This window comes from Ammospiza caudacuta, chromosome 1, assembly GCF_027887145.1.
Source record: "Ammospiza caudacuta isolate bAmmCau1 chromosome 1, bAmmCau1.pri, whole genome shotgun sequence".
In the NCBI taxonomy this organism is placed as follows: domain Eukaryota; kingdom Metazoa; phylum Chordata; class Aves; order Passeriformes; family Passerellidae; genus Ammospiza; species Ammospiza caudacuta.
Window position 1 is genome coordinate 562,505 of NC_080593.1, and position 20,577 is coordinate 583,081.

Consider the following 20,577-nt stretch of genomic DNA (forward strand, 5'->3'; position numbering starts at 1 on the left):
ATGGAGCGGGAGGATGAGGATGAGGATGGAGCGGTCGGACGCGGCCCGGCCGGGGCTCTCGGCAGCCGCCGCCGCCCGGGCTCGGGCCTGGCGGTACCGGGGGGCTCCGGCCCGGCCCCCCGGCGGGGCACGGGCACTTTGGGGACCTCGCTGCGGGGTCACCACCCTGAACCCCGGAACCCGGCGGGGGTCGGCAGCGGGCTGTGCCCCCCCGTACCGGACCGGGAGGTGCTGCTGGGACTGGGGGCTGAGCCTCGGCCCCCCCCAGGGTGGGAAACTGAGGCACGGCCCAAGGTCACCGCACAGCGCTGTCCCCGGGGGCCACTGTCACGCGCGGGGGGGGCTGGGGACACCGGGAGCACCGCCAGGGTCACCCGCGCCTCCTGCGGGGCTGGCGACAGCGGGGACAGGGAGGGGACACAGCCCAGGGTCGCCCCGTGCCCCCCAGAGCTGGGGGTCCCCAATAAAGGGGCGAGGGTCCGGTTTGTGCGGGGGGGGGGGGGGGTCGGGGTGTGCCGGGGGACCCCAAACGGCCCCGGGGTGTGACGGGGACAGGAACATCCCCCCCAAATGAACCTTTGGGGGGTCCCCCGCACGTGGCGGGGGGGGTTGTGCCGGACCGAACCATTGCAGACCGATGGGGGGGGATCGGCGGCACCTGCCCCGCAAATCCCCGCCAGGCCCCGCCCCCTCCCGGCTCCCCCCGCGCCGCCCCTCCCCCCCACCCCTTTATAACGCCCGGGGGGGGCGCGGGGTCGGCGCTGCAGGAGGGGCCGGGGGCGATCGCGGCTCCGAACGCGCCCGCCCGACCCATGGAGCCGTGCCCGGGGGCCTCAGGTGATGCTGGGGGGGCTCGGGGGGCTTGTCGGGGTTGGGGTGGGCGTGGTGGGGCTGAGCACCCCCAAACTGAGCGCAGGGTGTGGGCACGGGGCTCCTGGGGAGGGGGCTGTGAGGGAGCCCCATACAGGGCGTGGGGGGGTCTGGGTTGGGGTCCCGCCCTGGTGTAACCGCGTGGCCCCCACAGACAGGGGTGTGGGGACGGGCGGCCGCTGCTGTGCCCCCCCAGTGTCCCCAGACCTGCAGGGACCCTGCCCAGGTGCTCGGGATGGGCCTCACCTGTTCCCCCGGCCCTGCGTGGGTGGGGTGACACCAGCCCCCCCCCCCCCCAGGGCACTGCCCCAGGTGTCCCCCCTTCCACCTCACAGGGTGACCCTGGGGGGCTGTGGCACTCAGGGCTGTCCCCTCTCCCCGCGGTGACACTGTGGCACTTAGGGCTGTCCCCTCTCTCCATGGTGACACTGTGGCACTCAGGGCTGTCCCCTCTCTCTATGGTGGCACTCAGGGCTGCCTCTCTGTCTATGGTGACACTGTGGCACTCAGGGCTGTCCTCTCTCTCTATGGTGGCACTCAGGGCTGCTGCCCCTCTGTCTATGGTGACCCCGGTGGGGCTGTGGCACTCAGGGCTGTCCCCTCTCTCCACGGTGACATTGTGGCACTCAGGGCCGTCCCCGCTGTCTGTGGTGGCACTCAGGGCTGTTCCCTCTGTCTATGGTGACACTGTGGCACTCAGGGCTGTCCCCTCTCCCCGCGGTGACACTGTGGCACTCAGGGCTGTCCCCTCTCTCTATGGTGGCACTCAGGGCTGCCCCTCTGTCTATGGTGACCCCGGTAGGGCTGTGGCACTCAGGGCTGTCCCCTCTCTCCGCAGCGCCCCCGCCGATGCCGGCCAAGCAGGAGGCTCGCCCCCCGCCCGAGGGGGCCAGCTGTGAGCCCGGCGCCGCCGCCGCCGCCCCCCCCGGCTCTCCGTGCCGCCCCCCGCCCGCGGAGCCGCTGGACGCGCGCATCGTGATGGGCGAGGAGACGCGCAGCGCGCCGCCCGAGCCGCGGGGCGCGCCCCCCGTGCCTTGCCCCTTCCCCGCGCCCCCCAAGGAGCCGCCCCCGGGCCGCCCCCCCGCGCTCGACCCCGAGCTCTTCTTCACGGCGCCCTCGACGCCGGTGCGGGCGGGGGGGCCGCGGCCGGGGCCGCCCGAGGAGCCGACGGACGCGGACAGCGAGGGGCTCTGCTCGCCCCCCACGTCCCCCTCGGGCTCCTACATGACGGCCGAGGGCGGCAGCTGGGGCTCCTCGGGCACCGCCAGCACCTCCCCGTCCTGCTCCCCCAACCTGGCGGCCGAGGCCGAAGGCCTGGGGGAGGCCGAGGGCGAGGCCGAAGGGCTGGGGGGGGCCCTGGGGCTGCCCCTCGGCCTGGGGGACCCCCCGGCCTTCCCCCCGCTGTCCCCCGAGGAGGAGGATGACGACGAGGACGATGATGACGAGGACGGGCCCTTCGCGCCGCCGGGCTGTGCGGATGACGAGGATGAGGATGACGATGATGAGGACGGGCAGACGCCGGAGGAGGAGGATGAGGACGAGGGCTCGGGGCTGATCCCGGCGGCGCTGCTCCCGTTCCGGGGCAGTCTCCTCTTCCAGGCCGAGGCCGTGGAGATCTCGCCCCGGGCCGCCCCCGAGGAGGAGGAGGAGGAGGATGAAGGCAGCACCTCGGCGTCCTTCCTGCGCTCGCTCTCCGAGAGCTCCATCCCCGAGGGCGGGGACGAGGCCTTCGCCTTCCGCGACGACACCGACGCCTCCTCGGACTCGGCCGCCTACGACGGGGACGAGGACGAGCGGCTCTACGGCAGCGAGCGGCACGCGGGGACACCGGCGGGGACACCGGCGGGGACCCCCCCGGGCTCCCCCGCGCCCCCCGGCGTGGAGCTGCACCTGCGGGCCGGGTCCCCGTGCCCCGGCACAGCCCCGGCACCGCCCGGCGGGGACGCGCAGCTGGACGGCCGCGCCCGTGTCCCCGTCACCGCCTTTGTCCCCATCGCCGCGGCGCGGCCCCCGCCCGAGCCCCCCGAGGGGGCGGCGGCGGCCACAGAAGGTTCTGGAACAGCGCCGGGACCGTGCCCGGAGCTGGCAGGGACCGGCCCTGTGCCCCCGGCCCCGGGGCTCTGTGCCAGGGACCCCCAGAGCCACCAGCCGGGGGACACCAACGGGGACGGGCCTGGCGGTGACAGCGATGGTGACGACGACCTCGAGCTCAGCGCCGGGACAGTGGGGAGCGCCGGTGGCCACAGCGAGCTGGGATCTGCAGCCACCGCCCTGGGGACAGCAGTGACACCGACCCCTCTGGATGAGATGGACGCTGCAGACAATGACACGATGGCACCAGTGACACCGACCCCTCTGGATGAGATGGACACTGTGGCCAATGACGTCGTGACACCAGTGACACCCGGCCTGGTGGACACTGACCTGGTGGCGCCAGTGACACCCGGCCTGGTGGACTCGCTGGACACGGACCTGGTGGCACCAGTGACACCAACCCCCCTGGACGAGATGGACGCTGCAGCCCCCAGCCCGGTGACGCCCAGCCCGCCTGACACTGACATGGTGACACCGGGGACACCAACCCCGCTGGATGAGATGGATGCTGCAGATGCTGATGTGGTGACAGCCAGCCTGATGGACAGCGCAGCCCCCAGCCCGCCAGACGAGCAGGACACTGTGGCCACTGACATGGTGACACCAGGGACACCGACCCTGCTGGACACCACAGATGCTGATGTGGTGACAGCCAGCCTAATGGACAGCACAGCCACCAGCCTGGTGGCACCCAGCCCGTTGGATGCTGCAGCCCCTGATGGAGTGGCATTGGTGACACCAAGCCCACCAGATGAGCCAGACACTGTGGCCACCAGCTTGGTGGCGCCAGTAACAGCCAGCCCTCCAGATGAGCTGGACACCGTGGCTACCAGCCTGGTGACAACAGTGACACCCAGCACACCACATGAGCTGGACATCACGGCCACTGACCTGGTGACACCAACCCCACTGGTGACAGCCAGCCCCCTAGATGAGCCCGATACTGCAGCCACCAGCCTGGTGACACCAGTGACACCCAGCCCACCACATGAGCTGGACATCATGGCCACTGACCCGGTGGCAGAGGTGACACCCAGCCAGCTGGACAAGATGGAAGCTGTGGACGCTGTCCTAGTGACACCCACTCTGAAGGATGCTGTGGCCACTGACTTGGTGACACCAGTGACACCCACCCTGATGGCCAGTGTGGCCACCAGCCCGGTGACATCGCCCCCCATGGATGAGAGTAATGCTGCAGCCATTGACCTGGTGACATCGGTGACACCACTCCCCATGGATGAGAGTAGCACTGTGGCCACCAGCCCGGTGACATCGGTGACACCTGCCCCGATGGCCACCACAGACGCTGCCCCAGTGACCCCAAGCGTGATGGACACTGCGGACACCAGAACGGTGACATCGGTGACACCGAGCCCCCAGGATGAGACGGCCACCGCGACCACTGAGACGGCCCCCGTGACCCCTGACCTGAAGGACACCGTGACCCCTGCTGCAGTGACCCCTGACCTGAAGGACACCGTGACCCCTGCTGCAGTGACGCCCAGCCTGAAGGACACCGTGACCCCTGACCTGAAGGACACCGTGACCCCCGACCTGAAGGACACCGTGACCCCTGCTGCAGTGACCCCTGACCTGAAGGACACCGTGACCCCTGCTGCAGTGACCCCTGACCTGAAGGACACCGTGACCCCTGACCTGAAGGACACCGTGACCCCTGACCTGAAGGACACCGTGACCCCCGACCTGAAGGACACCATGACCCCTGACCTGAAGGACACCGTGACCCCTGCTGCAGTGACCCCCAGCCCGATGGACGCTGTGGCCACCACCCCGGTGACCCCCAGCCCCCCGGGCGCTGTCCCTGCCCCGTGTCCCCCTGCCCGGGCCGTGTCCCCCGTGGCGCTGGCAGCCCGCGAGTCCCCCGCTGTCCCCGCGTGTCCCCTGGCACGGGCACCGCTGTCACAGCGCCCTGGGGACATCCCTGAGGAGCGGGGGGACGCGGCCCCCGCCCCTGCCGAGGGTTCGTCCCCGGCCCGCACCGGCGCCGGCTCTGTCACCGTCCCCGCGGGGGGAGAGGCCGCGCCGAGCCCCGAGGAGGAGGAAGAGGAGGAGGAAGCAGAGGATGAGGATGAGGATGCGGCCCCCGCGCCCCCCTCGCCGCAGTTCACGGCCTCGGAGCGGGAGGTGTTCGTGGGGACCCCCCCGGCGCCCCCCGAGCTGCTGCCACCACCCGGTGCCTTTTCGGGGCGCGGGGCCGGCCCGGGGGTCCCCGCCCCGCTCCCGGGGGTGCCGCCCCCCGCCCCCCGGCCGGGCCCCGCGCCCCCCGGCCCCGCTGCAGGGGACACCGATGCCAAAGGCCCCCCGAGCCCCCCCGAGCGGCGGCAGGAGGAGGAGGAGGCGGCCGTGGGGGGGGTCGCCCCCAGCCCCCTCCCCGCTGCGGGGCCGCCCCCTGAGCCCCCCCGCCCTGCGCCCCCCAAACTCAGCCAAGTGCCTCCCCCCAGGGCCCCCCCCGGCCAGGAGCCCCCCCCGGGGCTGCCCCTCTCCAGGAAGCACCTCGAAGGTAAGAGACCCCCCCCAAAACCCCCCTGGCTGTGGGACGGGGGCGGGGGGACTTGGGGGGGTCCCTGGGTGCAGCCCCACGGGGGGGTTTGGGGGGTACCACCAGCTCAGCCCCCCTTCCCATGGGGCATTGGAGCCAGGGTGGGCACCCGGGGGGCTGGGGGTGCCTTGGGGGGTCCCAGGGTGGGTTCTGGGGGTGCCTTTGGGGGATCCCGGGTGAGCAGGCAGAGCTGAGCCCCCAGAGGGGTTCTGGGGGGTGCCTTTGTGGGGTCCCAGGGTGGGCAATGGGGGTGAGCAGGCAGAGCTGAGCCCCCAGAGGGGTTCTGGGGGTGCCTTTGGGGGGTCCCAGGGTGGGCAATGGGGGTGAGCAGGTGGGGCTGAGCCCCAGAGGGGTTCTGGGGGTGCCTTTGGGGGATCCCGGGTGAGCAGGCAGAGCTGAGCCCCCAGAGGGGTTCTGGGGGTGCCTTTGGGGGGTCCCAGGGTGGGCAATGGGGGTGAGCAGGCAGAGCTGAGCCCCAGAGGGGTTCTGGGGGTGCCTTTGGGGGGTCCCAGGGTGGGCAATGGGGCTGAGCAGGCAGAGCTGAGCCCCCAGAGGGGTTCTGGCCCCCCAGCTCAGCCCCTGTGCCCCCCAGCCCCCCAGGCGCCCCCGCAGAAGGAGCCGGAGCCCCGGGGCCGGGCGGGGGTCCCGGGGGCGGGGGCGGCCCGGGCGCCCCCCCGGGGGTCTCTGCAGTCCGAGTCGAGCTCGTCCAGCGAGGCTGAGCCCCCCCGCCCCCCCCCCGGCCCCCCAGCGCTGCCAGCCCAACCACCGAGGTGAGGGGGGGTCCCGGGGGTGCCCCCGCCTTTGGGGGGCCCGGGAGCCCCTCTCACACCCCCCCCCCCCGATCTGTGCAGGGTCCGGGAACGAGTCCGAGAGCAACGACGAGTCCATCCCGGAGCTGGAGGAGCCCGAGGGCTCGGAGCTGCCCCCTGCCCAGCCCCAGGTGCGCTCTGGGGGGTTTGGGGGGTGCTGGGGACCCCCGGGTGTGGGGACGCCGCTGACCCCCCTCCTGTGTGGCAGGTGCCCCTCGGCCACGGCCTCGGGCCCGGGGAGGAGCCGCTCAGCAAAGCCAAGCAGAGCCGCAGCGAGAAGAAAGCCCGAAAGGTGGGGGGGCCCTGGGGCTGGGGGGGGTTCCTGGGGCCGCCCCTCGGGGCCGGGGTCCGATCCCGGGTTTGGGGAGGGGGCCAGGCCTGGGAGGGGCAGATCCTCACTCCGGGGTGGGTCCCCGCCGTGGGTTGGGGGTCCCATCCTGCCCGTGCTGAGGGGCAGCATCCCCCGTGCCCGGCTCTGTTCCCCCGGGGATTTGGGGTGCCGCGGGGGGCTGTGCCTCCCCCGGCGCCGCGGGGGCTCACTCGGTGCGCCCCCAGGCCATGTCCAAGCTGGGGCTGCGGCAGATCCACGGCGTCACCCGCATCACCATCCGCAAGTCCAAGAACATCCTGTTCGTCATCTCCAAGCCCGACGTGTTCAAGAGCCCGGCCTCCGACATCTACATCGTCTTTGGGGAGGCCAAGGTGGGCTCGGGGGGCTCGGGGGGGGTTGTTCCTGGCTCGGGGGGGCTCTGGTGACCCCGTGTCTCCCCCAGATCGAGGACCTGTCCCAGCAAGTGCACAAGGCGGCGGCCGAGAAGTTCAAGGTGCCCCTGGAGCACTCGGCGCTGGTGACCGACGCCGCTCCCGCCCTGGCCATCAAGGAGGAGAGCGAGGAGGAGGAGGAGGTGGGTGGGGGGCTCTGAGACCCCCCGGGGTGCTGGGGAGGTGACAGTGCTGTGACAGGGATGGAGGGGCAGGTGTTGAGCTGGGGATGGCTGAGGTGATGGAGGGTGTGCAGGGGGGTCTGCGGCATTCACACATTCTGGGGGTGTGCCCCGGGGGGGTCTCACAGCGCTGTGCCCCCTCCCCAGGTGGACGAGACAGGCCTGGAGGTGCGGGACATCGAGCTGGTGATGGCCCAGGCCAACGTGTCCCGGCCCAAGGCTGTGAGAGCCCTGAGGCACAACAACAACGACATCGTCAACGCCATCATGGTGAGCGGGGGGCTGAGACCCCCTCCTCCCTTTTCCCCGGGGGAATTGGGGCTGAGACCCCCTCTCCCTTTTCCCCGGGGGAATTGGGGCTGAGACCCCCTCCTCCCTTTTCCCCGGGGGAATTGGGGCTGAGACCCCCTCCTCCCTTTTCCCCGGGGGAATTGGGGCTGAGACCCCCTCCTCCCTTTTCCCCGGGGGAATTGGGGCTGAGACCCCCTCTCCCTTTTCCCCGGGGGAATTGGGGCTGAGACCCCCTCTCCCTTTTCCCAGGGGGTTTTGGGGCTGAGATCCCTTTCCTCAGCAGGAATTGGGGCTGTAACTCCCCCCTATTCCCAGGGGAATTGGGATTGGGGCTGTGACCCCCCTCTTCCCATCAGGAATTTGGGGTGACCCCGCTATTCCTGCCTCTGCTCTCTCCCACAGGAACTGACCATGTAGCAGCCGGGGGTGCCCTGGCCCCCTGTAGAGATGCACAGAGCCCCCCCAGACCCTTCCTCCCGCCCCCCATCCTCCTCCTGGCCCCTGGACTGCTCAATAAAGGCCTCCTGCACCCCTTGGATCGCACCGAGCCTCCCAGGCCTCGTTTGGGGGGCTTGGGGAGCCCCTTTGCCAGCAGTGGGATTGGGGGGCAGTGCCTGGGGCTGTAACTGGGATGATGGGGAGGTGGAAGGGACAGGGTCTGCATCCTTGGGGATCAGGGATAACCCTTCCCCTCCAGATCTGGGGCATGGCAATGAGGCCCCTGAGCCCCAAGGGAAGCTGGGGAGGGAGGGAACCCTTGGTCCCCAAATCCCAGGGGTCTCAGGGACCCTCCCCTGCTCTCCATTTTCTGGGTGTTGGAAGGGGAAAGGTGCAGGAGGGGACGCTTTGTGTGCCCCAGGTGAGTCCCTGGAGGTGCCTCAGCTCCCAGGACACCTGAATTCCAGAGGGAAGGGTTGGGGTGCCCTGGGAAACGTGGGGTCACCAGTGCGGTAACGGTGTGGGGGACACCCCGGTGTGGGCAGGGTGACGCGGGCAGAGGGATTTGGGGGCACTGGGGGGGGATTTGGGGCCGAGGCCTCTGGAATGTTCTGGATTCCCAAAGTGCTGAGTCAGCGTACGGCCCCAAAGGGGGAGGAGCCAGAGCCCCTGGGCGTGGCTGTGGGGCAATGGCCCCTCCCAGGCCCATCTGGGGACCCCACAACCAGGGGATGCACACAAAGGGGGCTCTGGGGGTCCCACCGAGCTCCTCTCCCCAGCAGGACCCCGGGGTGGGTGAGGAGGGGGCAGTGACTGGGGGGAATCCCAGTCTGGGGCAGCTGCAATGTTCAGGAATGTTCCAGTACCATGGATGAGAGGGTGAAAGAATTCACATTGTGGTAAAACTTCATTTGGGGGGGCAGTTCTGGGGGAGCCACTGTGCAAACTGTAAACTGGGGAGGGGGGAGCAGATCCAGCACCCTGGGAACAGACCCCAACCCTCAGGAGCAGATCTGTCCCTCTGGGAGGAGACCTGCCCCCAAAACCCCAAACCAGCTCTGTGTCAGCTGGAGCCCCTGGAGCTGTTAAGGGGGCTGGGGCACTACAGACACCCCGTGGGACCCCCACAGGAGGGGTCTGGGGTCCTTCCAAGGGCTGCTCCATCTTCCAGCATCTCCTTCAGGGCACAGGTTGGTGTTTTTGGGTCCCCCTGGGGCAGATCCATATTCCATGTCCCCTCCAAGGGCAGCTCCATGTCCCAGGATCACCTTGGGATCAGCTCCACATTCATGTCCCCACAGGGGGCAGCCCCAGGTCCCCCCCGGGGGTGTCTCTGTGTGCCAGGTCCCCCCGAGAGCAGCTCCTGTCCCCCCTCGGGGGTGTCTCTGTCCCGGGGGTGACCGTGCCCCGCGTTCCCGGGCTGCCTCAGTTCGAGTCCCGGTCCAGGCTGCAGCCCAGGGCCTCGATGTCGCTGCTGATGTGGGAGATCATCCTGTCCCACTCGTCCTCCTCGGAGGGCACGGACTGCTCGTCCGAGCTGCCGGCGGCGGTGCCGTTGGAGGCGGAGGCGGGGCCCAGCGAGCGGCGGTAGCGGCCGAAGCTGTCGGTGATGATGCCGCGGCCGTCCTTGACGCCGATGGTCTCCAGGAAGTTCTCGAAGTGCTGGCTGTCCTTCTCGGGGATGAAGGGCCGCAGGCCTGGGGACACGGCAGGTCAGTGCTGGGGCTCCTCGCCATTCCTGAGCCCCTTGGGAGGGACAGGGACCCCCAGGGTGCCCCGTTCACTCACACCTGGGGCTGCAGCCACTGCTCACCGAGGGCAAAATCCGGCTAACGTGGCATTTTCTGAGCTCCAAACCATCTAATTCCTCACCCGCCACCCTGCTGGACTTATCCCAATGATTTTTCCCATCAGGGACATCTGTCCTGTCCCCTCACTGTCCCCAGGGGTGAGGGGGACCACGTGAGACACACTACTCCTGTTCTGTGGGCATTTTAAATTCCTGACTCCCTTTTCCTTGGCCAGGTGCGAGGACACCAGGTGTGGTCAGACACTGCTCCTGTCCTGGGAGGATTCTGTGTTCCTGACCCCTTTTCCTAGGATATCAGAGGCCAGGGGGAGGAGGTCTCCTGGCCTGAGATTTCCAGGTCTGAATCAAATTGCCTGGCTCTGGAGGAGGTTTCTAGGTTTGGGAGAGAGTCTGGAGGAGGTTCCCAGGTCTGGGTTAGGGTGCCTGGATCTGGAGGAGGTTCCCAGGTCTGGGTTAGGATGCCTGGATCTGGAGGAGGTTCCCAGGTGCTTCACAGGCAGGTGTGAGCAGGGAACAGCTCCGAGGAGAGCCTGAAGCTGCGGCATGAGCTGGGCTGGATGGCCCAGCCGCCCTCAGGAACGAGGAACGCACAGGTGAGCTCTCCATGGCTCCTTGGGGTGCCTGGGGAGGTGCTGCTGGGATTTCTGGGGGGCCCTGCTCCTTGGGGTGCCTCCCAAGCCAGGACAGCCCATGATTCTGGAAGGCCCCAGCTCCTGAGGGCACACTAAGGCTCCCAGGAGATGGATTGATGGATTGGGATGTTTCTCTGGTGGTGGCACCCCAGGGCCCCCCTGCACCCTCAGCCCTGTTCTCCTGGCCCTGGAGCCATGCCCCACTCACCCAGGAGCAGGAATTTCCTGCTGTCCCCGTAGAGCTGCTTGAGGTTGATGCAGAACTCGTGGATGGAGGCGCCGTTGCGGTACTCGTGCAGCAGCATGGCGAACTGCTGGATCTCCTGCGAGGACAGCTTGGTGCGCAGCTGTGGGGACAGCACGGGCTGCTGGCACCTGCCGTGGGCTGGCAGGGACAGGGCAGGGACAGGGGGAGCTGTGGGGACAGCACGGGCCTCTGGCACCTGCCATGGGGCTGGGAGGGACAGGAACCTTGGGGGACAGCATGGGCCTCTGGCACCTGCCACGGGCTGGCAGGGACAGGGCGGGGACAGGAACCCCAGGGGACAGCACGGACCTCTGGCACCTACCAAGGGGACATGGATGCTGGGAAAGGGAAAAGGGTGAGGGGAAAATGCTTCTCCCACAGTAGCAGAGTCCAGAGGAGGCCCTGGAGCTTCTCTGCTCTGGAGCCCGGCTGGGAGAGCTGGGAATGTTCCCCTGGAGAGGAGAAGCTCCAGGGAGAGCTCAGAGCCCCTGGCAGGGCCTGGAGGGGCTCCAGGAGAGCTGGAGAGGGACTGGGGACAAGGCATGGAGGGGCAGGACGCAGGGAATAGCTCTCACTGGAAAAGTGGCAATTTAAATTGGATACTGGGATGAAATTCCTGGCTGGGAGGGTAGTGAGGGACTGGAATGATTTCCCAGAGAAGCTGTGGTTACCCCATCCATGGAAGTGCCCAGGTGGGTTTGGATGGGGCTTGGAGCAGCCTGGGTTAGTGGAAGGTGTCCCTGCCATGGCAGGATGGGATGGGCTCATCCTCACAGCCCCTTTCCCCCAAACCATCCCATGGTTCCATGACACGAGCCCAGGATCAGGCCCTCCAAGCCCAGCCTGGCTGGGAAGGACGAGGATGAGCTGCTCCTGCAGCTCCTGCCCCCAGGCCTGATCCCAACCCCAAATCCCAATCCCAGGGCCCAGTCCCAGCTCCCACCGTCATCATGTAGTCCTGGAGCAGCTCGGTGGCCGTGGTGCTGAGCTCGCTCTCGCTGGCCGTGGTGACGTGCGGGGACGGGCGGGCAGAGAAGGAGGACGGGGACGTGTCCCCTGCTTCCAGCGTGTCTGCAAAGGAACTGACACCCCAGCAGCAGGGTCAGCTCTCCAGGGACCCCTGGGCAGGTGCTGCTGGGGGGCTTGGCAGGGCCAGGACCCTTGGGGTGCCTCCCAGCCCAGGACAGTCCATGGTTCTGGGAGCCCCCGGCTCCTGAGGGCACCCCAGGACTGGTGGAGAACTGAACGCTGCTTTGGTGACAGTGACAGCAAAGCCCTGTGTGGGGAATTATCCCTCTGGCTGCTTCATTCCTGGGAATACAGGGAAAAATCCCCATGCTCCCTATCTTGGGCTTAAATGTGCAATTTTCAATGAGGTTCCTAATCCTCCATGTTAAACATTCCTGGAGCATCCCTCAATGTTAACCGCTGGTTTGTGTGTGAGGATTTCATCCCACAAACACTGCCCATGTTTCCAGGACGGAGAAGTGTCCCAAATAACCAGTTTTGGGGAAAACCCTGCTCTCAGCTGCAGCTGCTGACCCTGCACTGTGCTGACACAGGGATGTGACTCCTGGAATGCTGAGGGCAGAACAATCCAGGCCCAGGACCCGTGCCAACCCCCCAGGCCTGGCCAGGCTCAGCTGAGCTCCCCAGGGTGCTGAGGGCAGCAGATCCGGGTTAATCCCAGCTCCAGGGGCCAGGGATCACTCACAAAGTGCTGGCATCTGCCTCGAAGGGCTCCTTCACGTCCACCTTGGTGGAAGAGTCATCTGCAGGGGAAAATGTGGGAGATGGAGTGTGAGAGGCGTGAACTTGGTGCTCTCCCAAGCCGGGAGTGACACAAAGTGATTCTGACATGGCTGGAGGGGAGGAGGCCAGGAATGAATGACCAGGTAAGAGGAAACGGCCTCAGGTTGTGCCAGGGGAGCTTCAGGGTGGATCTCAGAAAGATTCCTTCATGGGAAGGGTGGTCAGGCACTGGAACAGGATGCCCAGGGAGGGGGGGAGTGCCCACCCTGTAGATGTGGCACCTGGGACATGGGCAGTGGTGGCCTTGGCAGGGCTGGGGGTTGGGTGGGCTTGGGGGTTCCTGAGGCTTTCCCAACCTCAGCCACTCTTGGCTATGGCTGCGTGTAGCCCCAGAGGGATGACGGGGGTTCCTGCAGCTTTCCCAGCCCCAGTCTCTCCCAGCTGTGACTCTCTGTGACCCCAGGGAGGTGCTGGGGGACAGGAGCACCCCGCCCAGGGCACACGCACCGCTGTGCAGGGACAGGTGCTGGGGGTTCCTGCAGCTTTCCCAGCCCCAGTCCCTCCCAGCTGTGACTCTGTGTGACCCCAGGGAGGTGCTGGGGGGCAGGAGCACCCCGCCCAGGGCACACGCACCGCTGTGCAGGGACAGGTGCCGGGTCGGGGTCGAGGCCCCGTCGAAGATGGCGCGGTCCAGGAAGTCGATGGTGGACTCGGTGTAAACGATCTGGAAGACTTGGCTGAGCAGGGAGCACAGCTCCTCAGCACCCACCTGGAACAACACAGGGAGCTGTGGCAGAGCCCAGGCAGGGACATCCCCTCTCCCTCTCCCTCTGTGGGATGGGTGCTGGGCCGCCATGAGGACAGGGAAGGCACAGAGCCCAGGTCTATCACCCTCCCATCACGCCCACCAGGTTGATGCTGGAGCATCCCAGCATCCCCACCCAGCAGCAGGAGCTGGGATGCTCCAGCATCAACCCTGGAGCCCCCACATTCTGTGCTGAGGCTCCCCCATGCAGCTCCCTGGGATTTTGGCTCATCCCAGAAGAATGCCAGAGCGAGGAATGAGGGCAGTGAAGCTCCACCCTCAGTGGAGATCAGAGAGGCTGAGACTGGAATCCCTGGATGCAGACACTGGATGAAACAAATTCCCAGGTCAGCACGGGGAAAACACCCCAATCAGCAAATGCCCATTGTGGGATTGTCCTCATGGATTCTGGGCTGCTGCAGAAGGTTCTGGATGACAGGGACAAGGGAAATGCTTCTGGAGACCCTCCTGTGTCCCAGGGCTGGCACAGGGATCAGGACTCCTTCTGCAAGTGCTCCAGCAATGCCCAAACACACCTGGCATCCCTAAATCCGTCCCACGAGGTGTGAGAGCAGGGAAGGATCCAGACACACAGCAGGACTTGGCCACTGTGGATTTTGTGGCTCCACCACCTGAGAGCCAGAACCCCGCAGCAATCCCAGTGACTCAGAGCCCAGGCTGGGTGCCGCCAGGGCTCCATGGAGCAGTGAGAGCCATCCCCACCTTGTTCTCTGTGGCCAGCACCACCAGGCAGCAGCACTCCAGGGGCCCCCCTGCACTCTCCGACAGCGAGCCCGACGTCAGCGCCTTGGAGCCCTCGGCACACAGGCTCTGGCTGGGCGAGATCCCGGGATCCTGAGCTGAGGGGAGAGCACAGGTGAGGCCGGGGAGGGCGTGGGAAGGAGTCCTGCAGGTGAGGAAGGGCTCTGAAGCAGCATGGGATGAAAAGCCTCCAGTTTGGAGCTGGGTTTGACAGCTGTCCAGCTGTTTTCACAGCTCAGAACTCCATCACCAGATTTCCAGCCCCTGAGGTGTTTATTCCTTTATTCCACAGTCCAGCCAGGAGGTCTGTACTCAGATAAATCCCTGGCTCAGCCCTCCCCTGCCTAAACCTCCAGTTGGTTTAGGGGGCTCCCCACGCTCCCCAGCTCCCCAAACCATGCAGGTGTGACACGCACAGGACAGGGACTGAGGTGTCACAGAACCCTCATGGGATGCTCTGGGTTGGAGAGACCTTGAAGACCCCCCCAGCCCCACCCCCTGCCACAGGCAGGGACGTCTCCCACAGTCCCAGGTGGCTCCCAGGGGACAATCCCAGCCCCACGGGCTCAGCTCACCTGTCTTGAGCACCACCAGGTGTGCGGAGTCGTCCCGGATGTAGGAGACGGAGGCGATGTCGTGGATGGGCACCCTGAGGATCAGGTCCTCCCCGTCCCTCCACACCAGCTTGATGTTGTAGGCAGAGAGGCTGATGACAGCATCGTGCTCTGGGGTCAGCTGCCCTGGGAGCTGGTGGGCTCTCTGCAACACCAGGATTCACAGGGATTTAGTCACGGAATGGCTGGGCTTGGAGGGAGCTGAAGGATTATCCAGATCCCTGCCATGGCAGGGACATCTTCCACTGTCCCAGGCTGCTCCCCATCCAGCCTGGCCTGGAACACCTCCAGGGACGGGGCCACAGCTCCTCTGGGAAATCCATCCTGGGGCGTTTCCCGTTTGGGAGCAGCAGCTGGCCCGGGGCTGAGGAGGCTCTGTGAGCCTGGATCTGTGCCTGCTGTGGGAGCCCCAGAGCAGCCGAGCGCTCACCTTGGCATTGTCGATCACGTGCAGGATCTCCGTGCGGCTCGAGGGGTTCAAGTACCCCGGGATGGACGTGAGCTGCCCTAAATACTGGGAGAGAACAGCCAAACCATTACCACAGCATGGACACCAACCTGGACACGGCAGAACGAGCCATGGAGACGCTCCAAGGAAAACCCGGGACAGGAACGGGGTTAGTTGGGTTTTGGGTTAGGGTTTTGGCTTTGGGAGATGGGTTAGGGTTTTGGGTTTGGGAGATGGATGGATGGATAAATAGATGGATGGGTTTGGGAGATGGATGGATGGATAAATAGATGGATGGGTTTGGGAGATGGATGGATGGATAAATAGATGGATGGGGTTGGGAGATGGGATGGATGGATGGGGTTGGGAGATGGATGGATGGATGGATGGGTTTGGGAGATGGATGGATGGATAAATAGATGGATGGGTTTGGGAGATGGATGGATGGATAGATAGATGGATGGGTTTGGGAGATGGATGGATGGATGGATTTGGGAGATGGATGGATGGATGGGTTTGGGAGATGGATGGATGGATAGATAGATGGATGGGTTTGGGAGATGGATGGATAGATAGATGGATGGGTTTGGGAGATGGATGGATGGATGGATAGATGGATGGGTTTGGGCGATGGGTTTGAAGTGGGAATGCTCAAATGAAGCTCCACAGCCCCCTCAGAGCCCCTTGCAGTGCCTGAGGAGCTGCAGCAGAGCTGGAGAGGCGCTCTGGACCAGGGGCAGTGGGTTCCCAGTGCCAGCTGGGTGTCAGGAAGGGCTCCCAGGAGCAGCCCCCGGGGTACCTTGACCTCCTTCTCGATGTAGTCGTGGAGCAGCAGGTCGGGCTCCACGCGGTCGGGCGGTGCCACCAGCACGGTGTGCAGCGGGCGCCGCTCCGTCACCTTCTCCTGGGCCTTCTTGTCCCGGCCCTTCTCCCCCTTCAGGAACACGCGCTTGAACGGGGACACGATGCCAGGCTGGGGACAGGAACAGCACCGGGGTTGGCACTGGCACTGGGGGTCCCACAGCCCCTCCTGCCCTCAATCCCACCCTGCTGCTTTTGCCCCATGGACAATGCCCGCTCTGCAGGTATAAACCCATGGTTTTCCAGAGAAAACCCTTTTCCTGGGACACAGAACAAGTGCTGAATGTTCCCATTACCAAAATATGGCGGTTTCCCCCAAAGTCACCATGCTCAACCTTCCAGGTAAGAGAAATCCAACTCTTGCATACAACAATATATTCCAGGTGAACAGCAGATCCAGAGGGATTCTCCATGGTTTTGTACCTCCCTGAGGATCTGATGGTGCAACTCAAAAAGGAATGCCAAAGAAACGTGCAGGATGTTCCAAGGAGACCCCAAACAATGAGAAAATGACCCAGAAAGTGGATTTCCCTGGGAAAAATGGGAAATTCCAAACCCTGCAGTGCCAGGTTTGGAAAACCACTGGAGCCAACACACAGCTGTCCCTTGGCATGGGAATGCCACATGGATCTCACCAAGTTCCACACCAGATAAATGATTGGGAACATCCACAAACTGCTCCAATTCCAGCTCTCCCAGGGGAAGGGGGTGTGTGGAGCAGCCAGATCCATGGCTGGATCTAGGAACTCCTTGGACATGTGGCTCCAGTGTCCCATTCCCTGGTGGCTTCTGCAGCCACATCCTGGCCTTCCTGATCCTCAGGGGCAAGGAAGGGAATGTGGGATCTGAAGGGGCAGAGAACATGCTTCCAGTGGTGAGTTAATTAATTAATTATAACCCAAGGAAAAGCTCCTGGGACAACGGGAATTACCAGCTCACAAGGACATTAGGAACAGCCTGGCCTGGAAAAGCATCCCCTGGATGAGGGAGACAGAAATGAAGGGATCTTATGGGACAGAGAGGAAAGAGCTCCACAGCCCTGCCTCAGGAGCAGCAGTGGGGATTTTTGGGAAGCATCCCTACACAGAGCATCCGGTACATTCCATCATCCTGCCAAGGAGCTGGGGCTCCGGAGACAGGGCAATCCTGGACACAACAGGTCAGTGTACCAAGAACTGAGACTCGGGGACTCTCCAGTTTTGGCATGTCCCATCTGAAATCCTCCCTGCCAGTGCCTAAGGATGCAGTTCCTTGGGAATCCTTCAGGAATCCTTTGGGAATCCTTCAGGGAGCCAAAGCAGAGCAACGCAGGGCCGTGCCACCGGGACCGAGGCCGTACCCAACACTTCCCCTTTCACCAGGCAGGATCCCAGCCCACCCCACCCCACAGAAACCCCTTTTCCCTCAGGGATGTGGCTGCAGCCCTCGGGCTGGGAGGATTCCGTGCCCCCCCGGCCGTCCTGGGCAGGAATGGGCACCCCAAGCCCCGGCTGGAGGCAGCTCGGGTGTGACGCAGCCCGGAGCAGCTCCCGCTCCTGGGCCCCCAAAAGCCAGCACCCACCTCGTCCTCCATGGAGTGCCCCTGGGGAGCAGGAGCCGTGCTGAGGGGCTGTGGGGCAGCTCTGGGGGAGCAGGCACTGAGGGAAGGCTCCCCTCCTTTTGGGGTGCTGCAATGGAGGCGCTCGGGGCCAGGAAGCGCCGTGGTTTCCTCTGTGCCACGTGACAGGCTGGGCTGGGGAGGGACCCACGGCGGGGCACGAGCCCGGTGCCCGCCCCCAGCCTGCCTCCCGTGCCCCCAAATCCCTGGTGCCCCAGGGAGCAGGTGAGGCACACCTGAGCTCTGCCTAAGCCCCCTGGAGCCCTGGGAGCCTTCCCTAAAGCAGGACCATCCTGTCTCTGATGGCATCACGGAGGCTTCATTCCCAAATCCCTGCCTCCCGTGCCCCCAAATCCCGGGAAACACCCCCAGTCCTGCTGTTAGCACACCCTGGAGGGAACACCCCCGTGCCAAGGGAGGCTGAGCCCTGCTTTCTCTCCCAAGCTCAGAGTTGTTTTATTCCAACACCCAGCTGGATGCCGGGTGCTGCTCCCAGAGGCTTTGCCAGTCCCAGAGACCCCACAGCCCACTGAGGCCATGGAATGCACAGCCTCTTCCTGCCCAGAGCAGCTGTGGCTGCCCCTGGATCCCTGGCAGTGCCCAGCCAGGCTGGATGGGGCTGGGAGCACCTGGGACAGTGGAGTTCCTCCACCCCAATTCCCGACCTCCCTGCATCCCACAGCACAGACACTCCAAAATCCACTTTATCCCAAAGAACAGAGGCTCTGGGGCCTCCTCTGGGTCTCTGCAGCAGCTGCAGCTCCTTGTGCTGTTGGATCTGGGGCAGCTCTGCAGTGGGGTCTCACCTTCTCTTCTGCCCACCCTGGGGATCAGCCCGGGCACAGGGCTGGAAATTCGGGATAACAAAGGAATTTCCAGAAGAATTTCCCCCAAAGACACAACTCCACGCTCAGCCAGTCCGTGTTCCAGGAGGGAAAGGCTGAAGCAGCTGCTGGGAGAGGCAAAAGGCACCAGGCTCAGCCCTGCAGGGCACCCCGAGCTGGGAAAGCTGGGAATTTGCCACTGACAGCTGAGAGCACAGGGAATTCCCTCAGGGAACCCTGGATCCCCGGCAGGGATTGAGGAGCCGGGGAAATCACTGCCAGGAACTCTCCTCCACCCACAGTTCCTGTGGGAACGGGCAGGCTGGCAGCTCCGTGCCCACCTGGGGCTGCAGCTGTGACACCAGCCCATGGCTGGGCACAGTTCCAGAGGGATCCATCCATCCTGCCTGCCAGCACTGGTGGGAAATGGGATTTCACCCCAGGACAGCTCCCCTTCCCCTGGGATAACCTCAGCGAGACCCAGGGAATGGGAGGAGATGGAAGGAACTGCAGGGCTCCAGTTGAAACCAGCTCAGGTTTTATCCACAGCCAGGCTGGGATTTTCCTCCTTCTCCCAGCCAAAGCTGCCCTGAGCTCCCTTTGGATCGGCACTGAGGGAGCTCAATGCCTACACTGGGGATGAGCCAGAGAGTGGGGAAAGCAGGAAGGAGAGCTCTCCCTGCAGCTGGAGCACCGGGGAAGACAAGGATGGATCTGCCCAGTCTGCAGCCAAACTGCCCAGGTTTAATGGTGATCCACGGGCAGCAGCTCCAGGGGTTAATTAACCCCCAAAACCAGGGAAAGCTCCTGCCAAGGGAGCTCCCCGAGGCCATGGAGCAGCAGAGGAGAGGCCACAGCAGTGCCAGGGGCCAGCTCAGCCCTGCTCCAGAGGGACTGGGACAGGACAGATCCTGATCCAGCCCTGGGAAGGGGCCCGAGGAGGCTTTAGGGACCATCCAGGTGGGACCACGTATGACAGGGTTATGGGGGCCAGCCCGACGTGTCCCTGGGGAAGGGAGGAGGGAACACAATCCAGACTGTTCCCAGTGCCCCAGGGAGCAGGTGAGGCACACCTGAGCTCTGCCTAAACCCCCTGGAGCCCTGGGAGCCTTCCCTAAAGCAGGACCAGCCTGTCTCTGATGGCATCACGGAGGCTTCATTCCCAAACCTGTCTGGGAAGCCTGGGGGGCAATTCCCAAAAAAATCCCACTCAACTTCACTCATTCTGGGAACGTCTGCTCGGCTCCAGCAGGATCCTGCTGCCATCTCCAGGATCCCTGTGAGGCCAGGGGCTCCCAAAATCCCCAATTTCCCCCCAAACACCGGGATCAGCTCCATCCTCCTGCTCCAGGAGTGCAGAGCAGCTCTGGCTGAGCCTCTCCGAGGGCAGGGACACAGAAATGGGCTGCAAGGAGGGAAATCAGGGCAACACGGGCACGGCTGGAGATGCTGCGCCCCGGAGACATGAAAGAGGCATCAATTAATGGATGCATGAATTAAATTAACTGGCATCAGCAACAATTTAAATAAATTAGCAAACTCATCAATTAATCGCTCCATAACTAATAACCCCATCAATTAACAACCTTCTCCACGCCCTCAGTGACAGCGGGAGGTTCCGGGCTGGGGCTTTGGGGACGGGACGCGGGCAGAGTCTCACGGGCAGCGGCAGCCGGTGCCTCCCGGGACGGGGCTCGGGAACAGCCCCGGGAGGGACCAGACCCCGCCGCCCCTGTGCCCCCGCTCTCACCTTCTTGCCCTTCTTGCCCTCCTCCTCCATGGCTCCGGCGGCGGCCCGGGCCCCCCCCGGGGCATCCCGGCCCGGGTGAGCGGCGGGGCCTCAACGCGCGGCAGCGGCGGCGGCGGCCATGGCCCGCCCTGTTCCCGCTCCAGCCCCGCCTCCCGGTGCCGTTCCCGATCCCGCTCCCGGTGCCAGTCCCGGTCCCGGCTCCGCCTCAGTGCCCGCGGCTCGGCCCCGCCGCCATCTTGGGCGGCGCCTTCCGTGACGTCATCGTCCCGCCGCCGGGGGGAGACGAGCGCAATGCGCCTGCGCCAAACGGTCGGCACGGCGAGCCACGCCCACCCCAAACCACGCCCTCCGTCGGTAAACACTGCTGACCACGCCCATCACCGTTAGACCACGCCCCGCAGCCCGCCTCTATTGTGATGTCACAATGAGACCACACATGTGGCCTCAGACCACGCCCCTCCCCCGGCCC

General features: G+C 65.4%; 2 protein-coding genes across 2 annotated transcripts; one reads left to right on the plus strand and one right to left on the minus strand.

Annotated features, from left to right (window-relative positions):
* Window positions 1-1,719: 1,719 nt before the first annotated feature.
* On the plus strand, window positions 1,720-8,105 carry NACAD (NAC alpha domain containing). Its single transcript, XM_058815844.1, has 9 exons — window positions 1,720-5,006; window positions 5,089-5,485; window positions 6,117-6,294; window positions 6,376-6,464; window positions 6,542-6,625; window positions 6,889-7,035; window positions 7,107-7,238; window positions 7,425-7,547; window positions 7,971-8,105. Exons 1-9 carry the CDS (start codon window positions 1,720-1,722, stop codon window positions 7,983-7,985), a joined length of 4,452 nt encoding a protein of 1,483 aa, XP_058671827.1. The 3' UTR covers window positions 7,986-8,105.
* A 789-nt stretch (window positions 8,106-8,894) lies between these two features.
* CCM2 (CCM2 scaffold protein) lies at window positions 8,895-20,347 on the minus strand. The gene is made up of 10 exons (XM_058809822.1): window positions 20,109-20,347; window positions 15,876-16,049; window positions 15,059-15,142; window positions 14,590-14,773; window positions 13,976-14,112; window positions 13,081-13,216; window positions 12,410-12,467; window positions 11,639-11,777; window positions 10,657-10,795; window positions 8,895-9,703 (listed from the first exon to the last, which is right to left on the minus strand). The coding sequence occupies exons 1-10, from the start codon at window positions 20,136-20,138 to the stop codon at window positions 9,432-9,434; spliced, it is 1,353 nt and encodes a 450-aa protein (XP_058665805.1). The 5' UTR covers window positions 20,139-20,347; the 3' UTR covers window positions 8,895-9,431.
* Window positions 20,348-20,577: the final 230 nt, after the last annotated feature.

Bases quoted from the DNA above. Each gene is read 5' to 3' on its own strand.
- NACAD (XM_058815844.1), top strand. From the start codon at position 1,720: ATGCCGGCCAAGCAGGAGGCTCGCCCCCCGCCCGAGGGGGCCAGCTGT. The intron at 5,007-5,088 runs GCCGAGCCCCGA...CCCTCGCCGCAG, and splicing joins CCCGCGGGGGGAGAGGCCGC to TTCACGGCCTCGGAGCGGGA. The intron at 6,626-6,888 runs GTGGGGGGGCCC...GTGCGCCCCCAG, and splicing joins GCGAGAAGAAAGCCCGAAAG to GCCATGTCCAAGCTGGGGCT.
- CCM2 (XM_058809822.1), bottom strand. From the start codon at position 20,138: ATGGAGGAGGAGGGCAAGAAGGGCAAGAAG. The intron at 16,050-20,108 runs GTGAGAGCGGGG...TCCTGTCCCCAG, and splicing joins AGGGCAAGAAGGGCAAGAAG to CCTGGCATCGTGTCCCCGTT. The intron at 12,468-13,080 runs GTGCGTGTGCCC...TTTCCCCTGCAG, and splicing joins GCACCTGTCCCTGCACAGCG to ATGACTCTTCCACCAAGGTG.